General features: G+C 37.1%; 1 protein-coding gene across 1 annotated transcript; it reads left to right on the top strand.

The window, feature by feature from the left end:
- Positions 1-8,813: 8,813 nt before the first annotated feature.
- Positions 8,814-11,356, top strand: LOC139857408 (probable serine/threonine-protein kinase PBL19). Its single transcript, XM_071846158.1, has 4 exons — positions 8,814-9,298; positions 10,041-10,298; positions 10,513-10,635; positions 10,773-11,356. The coding sequence occupies exons 1-4, from the start codon at positions 8,945-8,947 to the stop codon at positions 11,142-11,144; spliced, it is 1,107 nt and encodes a 368-aa protein (XP_071702259.1). The 5' UTR covers positions 8,814-8,944; the 3' UTR covers positions 11,145-11,356.
- Positions 11,357-13,992: the final 2,636 nt, after the last annotated feature.

Genomic DNA, 13,992 nt, shown 5'->3' with positions numbered 1-13,992 from the left:
TCATGAATCAACCCGTGGCCAAGTCTTACTTCCCGACGAAGTAAAAATCTGTGAAAGTGAGTTATAGTTGATCATATACATGGCATTGTATATGTGTGTTTTATTTGCTAAAGGCCAAGAGCAGAATTACGCGAACTCTAAAGCTAAGCTATGCAATATTCGCTGAAAATAAAGTACAACAGTTATGTTTTCGCGTTAATAAGGGACTGCGGTTTAATCCGCTGAGTTTCCGCGAACGGTTAGGTGATTCGCAGACCGCGGATATCTCGACTACTATAAATAGGGAGCTTGGCCTCTCATTTGTGGGTTATTGATTCTCTGCCATTTGCCCAAGCCTTTGTGATTTTCACTTGTGACTTTGTCCAAGGAATTTCCACATTGAGTTAAGGTGAATTATGCTAATTAACAATCAAGACCGGGTCGGGGTGGTTGATCACTTGATAGTTAAAGTGAAAGACGATCATCGGGGCCCAAAATAATCATCAAACACTCCATCCTCTATCATAATCTCATTGCACTCAATCCGTAATTAAGTAACATCATTAATTAAGGATTGATCAATTGGCGCCATCCGTGGGACACGTTTTACAAATTGAACTCGAAATTTTTTGTTTTGTGCTATCAAACAATTAATATGTCGGTTTAATTTCAATCGTGTTTTTTGTGTGGTGATTTGCAGGTACTTTTTTAAAGACGTAATCAGTTGATTTGCTAGACAGTCATGATGACAAACGCAAAGCAAACATGCGTTTCTGCGAATGCCGATGCACTGCCTAGCGATTTGCAGAACGTTGTGATATTTCCATTGCAAGAAAATGCTAGCATAACTGCGGGAAAATCAGTTCAAGAACCGATTGCTAAAACATCTGCGACAAATAATGCTTGTGATTCGCAGCCAGAAGTTGCTGCTGAAAAAATGGTTGCACGCAGATCATTGTTGCAAAACCGCGAAGAAACAATTACTGAAGGAAAGCGAATAAAGGCTTTGGCTGGAAAATCTAGCTGCGAACTGAGAAAATTGGTGGCACTGCCAATGAACAGGCTAAGAAAGATGCCAAATGTAGTCGCGAGTCCCACATACCGCAAACTTACCTATGGCCGTTAAATGATTCGGTATCACAGGTTGATCGCCTAGTTATTGAGCGAAACGACAGTGATAGTGATAATGCAGAAGATCGCGTTATTTTGAATTCTGCATATAACTCAAAAATGGCTAAGGCGCCAAGAGAAGAAAGCGAATTTTCTGATGATTCGGATAGCGTGGAAGAGTTTGTTAAAGTTCTACATGTTAAGCGAAAATGCCCACCAACACCTTTTCCTCGTTATGGGGAAGAAGGTGAAGCATCTGATGCTGCCCGCAGAGAAAATGTTCAAAAATTTTTGGCGGATGCTTTCAGAAGCATTGCGCCAAAGTCAATGCAACATAAGTTTGAACAGCCAAATTTCTTGCAAGATATGATTGTCAAGTTTTGTGCGGAGAATGTAGATACTCGCACAAAAAAGGCAACTGAAATCACTACTGCCGCAGAAAAGTTTGTCCAACATATTTCTGATTATCCAATTGTTTCTCCGCCAATTGTGCCGGCAACTCTGGGAGTTTATTCGGGTTTACCCGATCCTTTAAATTTTCTGCAGCGCTTTGAAGGGGTGGTGAGCACCTATAACTGGGATGAACCAGTTGCGTGTAGAGTGTTTCCCATGGCTTTGTAAGGGTCAGCAAGGGAGTGGTTTCATAGTCTGCAATCTCGCAGTATTATTGGCTTTGTTGATTTGCGTGAAAAATTCTTGTTACAGTTTCAAAATCTTTTGACGCAGAAAAAGACACATATAGAATGTCACGATATTAAGCAAGGCAACAAGGAAAATTTGAACGCATTACTTACGCGGTACATTTACGAGTGCCAAAAAATTCCAAGATTGAATGAAGATCAGAAAATTTCTGGTTTTTTGCATGCTATTAATCCGCAGCGACATCTAACTCTTGTGCGAAGATTGCGAAGAGATGTTCTGCTAACTTTCGCTAAAGTTCAACAGGAAACATATGATTATCTCCGCGGTGGCGAGGATAATACTATTACCCCTGCGTGTGGATGGGGTAGAGACAAAAGTTGGCGAGATGACAATGACTCTTTTCGTGATGGTAACAGTGATAATTACCGCGGATCAGGCTTTCCGCGAAGAAATGGCGGCGGGGGTTACTCGCGAAATGATAGGTTTCAAGGTCAAAATGATAACCATGGATATGGCCATCGTGATCGCTATTCTACGCGAAAGTGGAACAATGAATCTTTCAATATCATTCAGATGCTAACAAAAACGCCTAAGGAAATTTTGCTACAAGAGAGAGTCGCTAAGTCTTTCCCTGATTCGCAGCCTTTGGGAGAGAATAGCAGGCGCGATCGATCAAAGTTTTGTGTTTTCCATGACGATTATGGTCATGACACCAATCGCTGTAGGGATTTGGTGGAATTCATCGCAGAAGCATATGAGCAAAGTAAGATGGACCATTTAATCGCGCATAATAGTACAAGTACTGCGAATGCGATTATAATGCCTACAGAAGCCAATACCTCAAATGCGCCAAATATGGTTGAGCGAAAGGCTCCCGCGGTGAAAAATCTGGGTGTAAAGATGGTGAGTAAGAAAGAAAACCAGCGCGGAATCTAGGTCATTAATGTGGTAGAAGTGCAAGGCAAAATGTCAGTACTTCAAATATTTGAGCAGATTGTCAGTTGAAAATGTCCTTCCATTACTTTTCCTCCTGCAAGTTTGACCGCGGATGTTGACAAACCAGTGGTGGTTTCATGCCGCATTGCAAATACCGGCATTATGATCATGAAGGTACATGTGGACACTGGTAGCAGTGTAGATGTCATTTTCGAACAATGTTTTAGCAAGCTGTCCACGAACAATCAGGCTTTGATGAAACCTACTGCGGTTTCACTTGCTGGATTCTCAGGAGAGTCAACTTGGCCTGTTGGCCAGTTGGAATTGCAAATGGAATTAGTTGATGATCGCGATGAGTCACTGAGACGCCAAGCTTTGTTGAATCTGTACATAATGCGAAATCAGTCGCGATTCAATATGATACTTGGGCACACTGCTTTGCGCATGTTTGGCGCTATCCCTTCTACTATACATGGCATGCTTAAATTTTCTACTAATAAGGGAATTGGCACAATAACTTCTGTGGAAGTAGAGCCATTCTGTGCTATGATTATGGAAAATTCAAATATGGGTATTGAAGGACATTCAGTTCACCCCGAATAGTGCGAAAATTTACAGAAAAAAGTTGTAATGAGATGCTAAGGCAAATTGCATTAATGCATGATATGTCGCGTTTATTTTTAGAACTTTGTAATGCAAAAAAGTAATGAATAAAGCAAAATTAATTTCAGTGTTAGTAGTTGTTTCTTTACAAAGTGAAAACACTATGTGTGACCACGCGTAGTGATTATTTCGCAGACTGCAATTACTTATCTTTTATAACACTAAGTTAATGTTTGTTCTGCGGATGCTTTAAGTAAAATGGCATGCTTTTCGTTAAACATGGCCTGCTTAAAAGTTGTAATAATGCAAATATGCATTGCGAAATAATATGCTAAAAATCAAGTGATGAAATTGCCCACTTGTGTTGACTTGAAAATATTGCGAAAGGATAAAATTTCCTAAGTATTTGATCTTGCCAATACTTAGATGCTTCGCAATGCTAAATTTTTCCTAAGGATCGATTCGTCGGACTTAGAAGATTCATAATGATTAAAATATTGTTTCGCATAAAGTACGCGTTCGTTATGTGCACAATAGCGAATGCGGAAATTGCAAAGGGCAAGTCTGAATTATGAATATATGATAAAGTAAAGCGCTATATAAGTAAAAAAGTTGCAACTGCGAAATGTAAATATGATAGTAATATTAAGAGCGGAAACAGCGCAGATTATTACAAAAAACGCAATTAAGATTGCGAAATATACATATGAAAACTAGCTAAGACAAATCTAAAGCTCCAACGCTTTAATGTCTGCGAACGTAATGCCCTCGCGCTGGCTAAATTCCTCCAGGGTAGGTATGCTGACCTTTTCAACTTCCTTCTTTGCTCTTGAGAGCGCTTCTCGAGCATCTTCAGTAGCACAAATTTCTTTCGCCGTATCTGAAGGGAGGGGTTGAGAAAGATCGCCAAGCTTGCACAACAGATCATACCACTCACAGCGAGTGGCAAGTTTTGCTGCTTGGGCATACGCCTGAAATTTTTCAGTGACTGGATTGGAATCCATCACTTTATCTGCGAATTCTGGCAGATACTTGACCAGCTGTGCGAATTCTTTTTTCGCACTTTCCGCCCTCTTTTTGAGTCTGGCGTTCTCCTCTGCAACCTTTTTGAGGCGTGCCTCAGCCCTTTGCGCTTTTCTCTCGTGAGTGTTGGCAATCTTCACTACTTTATCATATTCATCCGACATATCGGTGAAACGCTCCATGCTGTCTACAGTCAGACAAATTGCATTATAGCAATTATGCAGTCACTGTCTTGCAGCTTCAGGATATGATAGTTTGCGATATTGCTCTTTTGTCTCCTTAGGAACAAATTTGTAAAGCTTGCGGTATAGTTGATTGGCCTGTTCTGCTGCTGCGGTTTCTTCCACATCATCTTCTCCTTCCTCCTCTTGATTAAATGCTTCTGTGTCAGAAGGAAGAGATAAATTTTCATGTCCGGGCTCTTCAAGAATATCTGTGGGGATGCTCCCAGTGATATTGTAGAGTGGTGTCGCTTCAGCGGATGAATCTGAAAGGACAACTACAAACAGATAAGCAAATATAGCAAGCTTATACGAAAATAATACATGCGTAATAAATAAATACTGCGAATACATAATCACTTACTCGCTTCTTGTTCAGAAAGAGACCGCAGTCGTCTTTTGCGTGGAATGGTGGCACTTTCCACAGCCTTCCGCTTACCGCGGTCTTCCCCACTAGAAATAAAGCATGTATTGGTGATTGGCTCATCAATAGGAACAATCTCGCCGTCGCCATTTTTTAAGCGACGAGCAGGACTGATCCTGCTAATATATGTCGACCTCATGATTAGGTCAAGCGCAATCACTGCAACAATAAATTGTATAAGGTTATGCGAAGAATAAGCATAAGTGTATTATATTAATACGTTGAGAAAAGTATAAGCGAAATACCATTATTTGCCTGGTCGACCAAAAGAGCGTCATAGTTGCTCCATGGCCATTGAATTGAGACCCTGCCAATGTACAGCGGTACATTCGAATATGCTCGCAGAATTAGGCCCGCATTTTTGAGTGTATTGAGAATGTCATTCTCAAGATCATCAAGTATAGGCTTTTCATTAAGAGTGGGATCAAGTTCTGTACACCATCTTCTTGGTATATCACTATCCACATAGGCGGTGTCGTTAATGTAAAAGAAAGAACTGCGCCAGTTGCCAATTGAGTCTTTTGGCGATGTCATTGTGCCAAGTTTGCTGCGAAATGAAAACCATCCCACATCGTATAGCACCAGGATATTACACATGCGAAACACGTTTAGCAGTGGTTGTTTGTTGTTGGCATTGCAAAACATCTCAAACAAAACAATCTTATTAATCGCGTTTGGATGAAGCTGCGCCATGGCAATCTTGTAATACTCGCAGACACTACGAAAAAATTGAGTAAGCGGAAATTGTAGGTTGCCTTGAGAGATGGCAGCCTCATAAACTGTAATCATCCCCTTAGGGGGGGGGGGTGTCAGCTCGTTGTTCTGCTGCAGGTGCGGTAGGAACAAACTGTGCAAGTGGAGGGTACCACTCCTGTAGGGTTTAGAGTTTCGCTTCCGTCATATAGGAAACGAAACCTACAGGAGTATGCATAGATGAAGAAGATGCCATTTGTAGTAAGAAAAAAAAAGGATGTTGAATTGAAGAAATTAGAGGTTGAATTGACTAATTGCGAAGAATGAGTGTGATCAGATGAATATGGTTCAATACGTAATTGAGAAAGAAAGCGTAAAGTTTTTATGCGGGTTATTCAGCTATTTATAATTGGAATTAGGGCGAGCAAGTTGAAAAGGTAATGATTTCATTTACACGGGTAAAATTACTGCAACGAGTAAACAATAATTTTCTAGCCGTTACAGCGTATTGATTTGACAGAATTGCGAAAGTTACCGTTGTGTTTACGCGTTAAGCCTAATAAAAACAACGGTAATGAATTGGTGGTAAAAATTATAAAGTAATACTTGCGAATAAATTTTAAGGGAGCACTTCTTTATTTTTAGAGTTTATCATGATACATTTGCTTCGCGAAAATATATCATAATAAACTGGGGGGACTTGATCATATACATGGCATTGTATATGTGTGTTTTATTTGCTAAAGGCCAAAAGCAGAATTACGCGAACTCTAAAGCTAAGCTATGCAATATTCGCTGAAAATAAAGTACAACAGTTATGTTTCCGCGTTAATAAGGGACTGCGGTTTAATCCGCTGAGTTTCCGCGAACGGTTAGGTGATTTGCAGACCGCGGATATCTCGAATACTATAAATAGGGAGCTTGGCCTCTCATTTGTGGGTTGTTGATTCTCTGGCATTTGTCCAAGCCTTTGTGATTTTCACTTGTGACTTTGCCCAAGGAATTTCCACATTGAGTTAAGGTGAATTATGCTAATTAACAATCAAGACCGGGTCGGGGTGGTTGATCACTTGATAGTTAAAGTGAAAGTCGATCATCGGGGCCCAAAATAATCATCAAACACTCCATCCTCCATCATAATCTCATTGCACTCAATCCGTAATTAAGTAACATCATTAATTAAGGATTGATCAATAGTCCCACTTTTAAAATCTAATATTTTTGGGATGAGAATACATGCAGCTTTATAAATGTTTTACAAAATAGACACAAGTACATGAAACTACTTTCTATGGTTGAATGATCGAAGCCGAATATGCCCCTTTTTGCTTGGTAACCTAAGAATTAGTAAACCAGTCTACTAATTGACGCGAATCCTAAAGATAGATCTATTGGGCCCAACAAACCTCATCCGTTGTAGCGGATACTTTAGTACTTCGAGTTTTTATATCATGTCCGATGGATGTCCCGGAATGATGGGGATATTCTTATATGCATCTTGTTAATGTCGGTTACCAGGTGTTCACCATATGAATGATTTTTATCTCTATGTATGGGATGATGTTTATGAAAAATGAAAATATGAAATCTTGTGGTCTATTATTACGATTGATAAATATATAGGTTAAACATATAACTCACCAACATTTTTGTTGACGTTTTAAGCATGTTTATTCTCAGGTAATTGTTAAGAGCTTCCGCTGTTGCATACTAAATTAAGGACAAGATTTGGAGTCTATGCTTATATAATATTGTTTGAAAACTGCATTCGAAGAACCATTATGTAATGGTCGTGTGAAAACGCTATATTTTTTATTATCATTTTTAAACCTTTAATGATAAAATAAAGGTTATGGTTTGTTTTAAAATCGAATGCAGTCTTTGAAAAACGTCTCATATAGAGGTCAAAACCTCGCAACGAAATCAATTCATATGGAACGTTTATAATCAATATGAACGGAACATTTCATCACAATAGTTATGAATGTTTATGGTATGCCTCTGTGTCCTAAATGTTCGCAATTCGGATCATCCGGACCCCACTCATAAGGGCATAAGTAGACCTCGCAAACAAGACTCAAAGCCTTAAAAAAGGTCCAGTGGGTTTACTTAAAGATCCAAAATGGGTCCAAGCTCATCAAAACCCAACTTTTAAAAGATTAATGAGTCATACATTTGACTCAATTAGGTCCTACTAGAATTAAACCGATGCGCGTTTTTGAGGCCTGTTATCGAGGCACGTTTTCGAGGCGTTTTTCGACCCGGGTTTTGCAACGCGGGTTTTCGACCCGCATTTTGCAAGGCGCGTTGTTGATGCGCGATTTCAAGGCGTTTTTTCGAGGCCCGTTTTTCGACGCACTTTTTCGGCACGTGTTTTCGAGGCGCGATTTCTACACGCGATTTCGATGCGCGTTTTTGTGACCTGTTTTCGACCTGCGATTTCAAGACACATTTTTCGAGGCACATTTCTCGAGGAGCGTTTTTTGAGGCGTTTTTAGGCGCGTTATCGAGGCGCCTTTTTTGACTCGTGTTTCCGACAAGTGTTTTTTCGTCGCGTGGTTTTGGGGCGCGCTTTCGTCGCTCGTTTTTCGACACGCGTTTTTCTACTCGCGTTTTCGTCGTGCGTTGTCGGCACGTGTTTTCGGAGCGCGTGTTCGGAAGAGATACCTCAAAAAATACAAAAAAGAAAATATTTTACTAGCACGACCCAACCGACTCGGGGCTTGACCCAACCCGACCCGAGTCTCACCCAACCCATTCGACCCATTTTATTTCTGACCCAGACCCATTTGATCATTGACCAAGCCGACCCATCTCGACCCGTTTGCAAGGTATAACTCCATGTGTGGCACTATCAATTCTTAATGTTATCAAGTCGTACAACGTGATATTAATATATTATTAAGCTCATAGTTTTATATATAATCGATTTCAAAACTCCACTCATAGTGTTTTAGATACGTTATAGAGTGCCCAGTGCCTACCATTACTTGATCTGTAATAAAATAATTCAAATTCATGAAACGAGTGAAGTGTGAACTAAAAACAGAACATGGCCAATTACATGAACCGTGTTACACTTTTGACCAAATTATCCATACGTCAAAGTCAATCCTACGTTCACTCTTCATATATTAAAGGTTCATTTCCACTCTCAACAATCAACCACTCACAATCAATTTCTTTAAATCCCATCTTATTTCTCACCTGGGTTTGCTTTTTTTTTTTTGTCATAAATTTCTTAAAGTTTCAAACCTTTTTCATCAAATTTTGTTGAACACATATAAAGATAAATTATTTTCAAAACTTTTTAATGATGAAGTGTTTTAGCATATTTCATTCAAAACCAACCGGGAAAATTAGAAGTTCACCAGAATCAAGTGATAAAAACCAACAAAGAAAGTCAAAGTCAGCAGCAGGATTGGTCAAGTCAACAGACTCTGTTTCTCCTCCAAGAAAAATAGAAGAAATGTATAAAGAAAAAGAACACAAGTTGAAGAAATTTTCATTTTCAGACCTTAGAAATGCTACTAGTAATTTCAATAAGCTTTTAAAGATTGGTGAAGGTGGGTTTGGAAGTGTTTATAAAGCAAGAATTAAACTTGTTGAAAGTGATATTAATCCTCTAGTGGTCGCTATTAAAAGGCTTAACAAACAAGGCATGCAGGTAATTTCAAAATCTTTGAATTGGGTGTTTGTTATTTGAGATTATTAGATAATATTATTGTGAAAGTTTCAACCTTTTTTTTTAATAGATTCTTAGTTATAGTATTAGGCAATCCACTTTGACCTTTATGGAAAAAGTGCTACAGTCTTTTATGTCTAGAATTTGAATGTGTTGAGTATAATTTTTGAATTTAAAACCAAAAAAAGCTGAATATTTGAAAAATTAGAAGTAATTTAATTAATTCTTTCAAATCATTGTGATATCCAATCTTTGATATTCAATTTGATTAAAAAATCATTGTGATATCCAAATGCGAAATTCAACATTGCCCCAATATGTTCACAGTTTTAATCTTTGATGGGTTTTAAGAAGATAAAAAAAAATCATATTTGAATACAAGCTTATGGCAAGATAGTTATAGATAGTCCTGTCAATTTTTGGGACCTGTTTAAGAAGTAGAAGTAGGCCTTTTTATATACAAATATTTTCCATGTATAACAATAGTAAGTTAAATAATACTCCACTATACTAAAACGTCAAATTAGAATAATAGTTGTACCCCAGTATATTTTTTGGTGCCCTGTCCGACCGTACACATTGCACGCCTCAATATCCGCTCTATAAGCTTCATTAGAAAAGTAGAATATTAATTTTGAAGCCCTGCATTTGTTAACGTACAAGATCACTCATTTTTGATGTGGGTTAGATTATTTTAATATGTTTTTAGTAAATGTATTTGTAGGGACATAAAGAATGGCTAACAGAAGTTCAGTTTCTTGGTGTGGTCGATCACCCTAACCTTGTAAAACTATTGGGATATTGCTCGGTTGATGGTGAACGAATGCAAAGATTATTAGTGTATGAGTACATGCCTAACAAGAGTTTAGCAACTCATCTATTTAGCCCGAATTTACCACCAATTCCTTGGAAAACAAGATTACACATCTTACTTGGTGTAGCCGAAGGTCTGGCTTATTTACACGCCGGGATGGAAATTCAGGTACGTTTTCAGATCTTTGATCATATACCTAGTGTTAAATTAATAAAGTTTTTGCCATTCGTTCACATTGGTTGTTTGTTTCTATGTATGAACCCATACTAAAGGAGCTCTTGTGATTAAAAAAGTTTCATGTTCCATTTGGAAAGTTTTTTTTTATCTTTATTTGTTGACACTAATTTTGTGTTATATGTTTAATATTAATATTAATTGTAAGGTGATATTTCGTGATTTCAAGACGTCTAACGTGCTATTAGATGAAAAATTCAACCCAAAGCTTTCCGATTTTGGTCTTGCAAGAGAAGGTCCACAAGGGGATAATACTCATGTATCAACTAAGGTATGCACTACATTTTTAGGAGCAACAACTTTATTTTAATAAATTAAACTCAACATAGTAATAGTTTTTGCAATATTTTTGAAGTGTGGAAACATGTTCCTCTGCATTATTGTAAGTATTGTGTTTAATATTTTCAGCCTGTTGGTACATATGGATATGCTGCCCCAGAATACGCCGAAACGGGCCGTTTGAAATCAAAAAGTGATGTATGGAGCTTTGGGGTAGTACTATTCGAGATTTTAACAGGCAGACAGGCAATCGATAGAAGCCGAGCAAAAGGCGAACAAAAACTTATCGAATGGGTGAAACGATACCCTACTGATAGCAGGAATTTTTGGATGTTGATGGACCCACGTTTGAAAAACCAATATTCTGTTGATGCTGCTCGAAATATCGCTAAATTGGGTGTTAGTTGCCTCTGCAAGAACCCTGATAGCCGGCCAACGATGACCCAAGTCGTGAAGCGATTGAAAGACGTGATTAAGGAATTAGAAGATGGACTTGTTTAAAAAAAAAAATATATGTAGTCATGCATTGAGTCATTTACATACAGGATGATTGAAGTATAAGATTGTACCAATTAGAAAATGGACTTGTATATAAGAGAAATATCCACATGTAATTATATTATTGAAAACGATTTTGTAGGCCACCCAAGTTTAACTATTCGTATTTGTAGGCCATTCATATTTGAAAATGATTTGTAGGTCATCCAAATTCATATGTTGTTACATATATATCAAATTCGACTAAAACTATTTGTAAAAAATTATAAAGAAACCTAAATACTCGTGTATTTGGTATGAGCAAATAGTCATATAAATAATGTTAATTAAGAAAAACTTGGTTATTTGTGTTTATTATTATTTTATCTATTTATTTATTTATTTTTTTACATTTTTCTAATAGAATTTTAGCCAGATTTAGTAGTGATGGAAGTATACACGAATTTGGACTAATCACAAAATTATTTTCGAATATAGGTGACCTGTAAACAGGAAAAGATAAATTTGAGTGGCCTACAATATAATTTTTAAATATGAGTGGTCTAAAACACAAAATAATAAACTTGAGTGCACCCGATATATAATCCTTTTAAATACAAATACATGAATAACAAACATTTTTGGAGCAAGTAACAAGTACAGTAACAATTTACTCCGTATAATACATGGGGTTCCATAATACATCTATCTATCTATAGTAATAAAAATAGAAGATTACAATAAAAATTCGTTAAAAAACATAACAATATATAATAAATAGTCATTAAATGGTGCATCGAAAATTTGGTGGAAGATCCCATATATGCTCGGTTAAGTCTGCATGAATCTGATTATGCACATCTTTGTCGCATATTTCCTTTTCTCGTGTTGCACGATTACTATTACGATTCCTAACAAAAGTTGGTTAGTTATCTGGATCTCTTAAAAACTCTTCGTCGAGTGAAGTTATAGCAAAATCGTTATCTTCTTGGATCGTATTGTGCAATAATATACAAGCGTATAATGTAGCGACCCGACAAAATCGTCATTGACGGCGCCGACTACTTAGGTCCCGTTACGTGGTCATAAGCCTTTAAAATAACGTTTGACCAAGATGCGTCGCCTTCATTTCAAAAGTAAAGATTGTTTCCAAGTTTACAAGAATGGTTCAATCAAAAGTTACGTTACAAAGTTATAAGTACAAATGAAACCTATGCGACACAGTTTTAAATAAAGTCAAAAGACGCTCCATGTATGCACATATACTCGACATCCAATGCAAGTATCAAAATAATAAGCGGAAGCATGTATCAAAAATCGTTCAAAGACCTGAGAAAAACATAGGAATCTGTCAACAAAAACGTTGGTGAAATCGTAGGTTTAAGTAAGTAAGTGAGTAAATACAAATGAACCACAAGATTTATAACATTTCAATAATAGTTAAACATTCCAAAAATTGTTGTCACGAGCACCCAATTATCAATGCTTAACTTTCCATCCATAGAACCCCATCACAATAGTGTTAGAAGATACAATGTTTCACGAAAATATATTTCATTCGTAAACGGTAGCGAACCGTTTGAATGAGGGTTTGTCAAACCCATATGGATCCATACAACATAAGTTCTCGCTTACACCCGGCAAGTGTAACTAATGATAATCGAATTGAGGATTTTGTTCTAAACTCGTATGTAGAATGTTTGTTTTCCTGTACTTGTGTTCACTTAGTAAAAGAAATGTTTATGTTTTCTCATCCCAAATGTACGTTCAAAAAAAGTAAAATGTGAGACTATGATCTCACCTCGAGTGCAAGAGTAAAAAGGTACTTCAACAAGAATTTGTGCACAGAACAAATGCTAGTCTTGACCTAAACAAGTAAGTTGTATCAATAACGGTAAACACGATCGGTCAAAGATGTTCAATTAGTCCTATGGCTCGTTACGACTCGATTATATAGCATGTGAATCAAATTGTCAAGTTTCATGCAAGATACAAGTATAGAATCATGTTAGAAATGTTGCATAATCATTTGGTTATGTTTGACAAAAAGTCAAACTTTGGTCAGGTCAAAGTCAACGAAAAAGTCAACACATTCGGGTCGGGTCCCGAACTATTTTTCTGAGATTTTTAATCATATATAAGCATGTTAGAACAAGTTACATGTGAATCGGAGGTCCATAGTATAGCAAACATTTTTAGTAAAAGTGACAAGGCAAACAGAATCTGGAACACGCTTTATGTCGCGCCGCGACCAGGGGTGCCGCGCCGCGGCAATACACGTGGTCTGGTACCTGGTCTGTTCCAAAGGTTCAAGTCTTGATCCAAATTCATTTTTGAACAAAATACAAACCGTAAACACTTATAATTCGTATCTTATATCGCTGGAAAGCTCTTTTGACAAGGAATACAACTAAGAACATATCATCAATCAAAACATGCATTTACAATAATCACATTCTCGTCGAATGTTCAATGAACGTTCATATTCAAAATTTCAAGTTTGTAAAACGCATTTCATGATTCGGGCAACCAATTTACATGTATGATATGCCGTTTCGAAGGTAATTAAACATACAATACAACTAAACATTTACTAACAACGTTTCATAGCATTCGAATAATCAAAAGTCCATTTTAAGTTCATCAAACCCTAATCCAAATTCACCACAATCAATAATCAAGTTTATGAAGTTTTCTAAAGCAACCTACACATCAATTTGAAGCTAGTGATACTAGTAACACAATTAAAACATGAACTTTTAACATCTATTAACATTTAAGCAATTAAATCTCAAGAATAAACACACCAAAATTCAAGTTCAACCTAGTTACTTCAAAACAACAAGATCGAGCGTACAAATCATATATTCAT

The sequence above is a fragment of the Rutidosis leptorrhynchoides genome, chromosome 7 (genome assembly GCF_046630445.1).
Source record: "Rutidosis leptorrhynchoides isolate AG116_Rl617_1_P2 chromosome 7, CSIRO_AGI_Rlap_v1, whole genome shotgun sequence".
NCBI classification, from domain to species: Eukaryota; Viridiplantae; Streptophyta; class Magnoliopsida; order Asterales; family Asteraceae; genus Rutidosis; species Rutidosis leptorrhynchoides.
The sequence above is the reverse complement of the archived record's forward strand: the minus strand, read 5'-3'. Positions and strand labels throughout refer to the sequence as shown.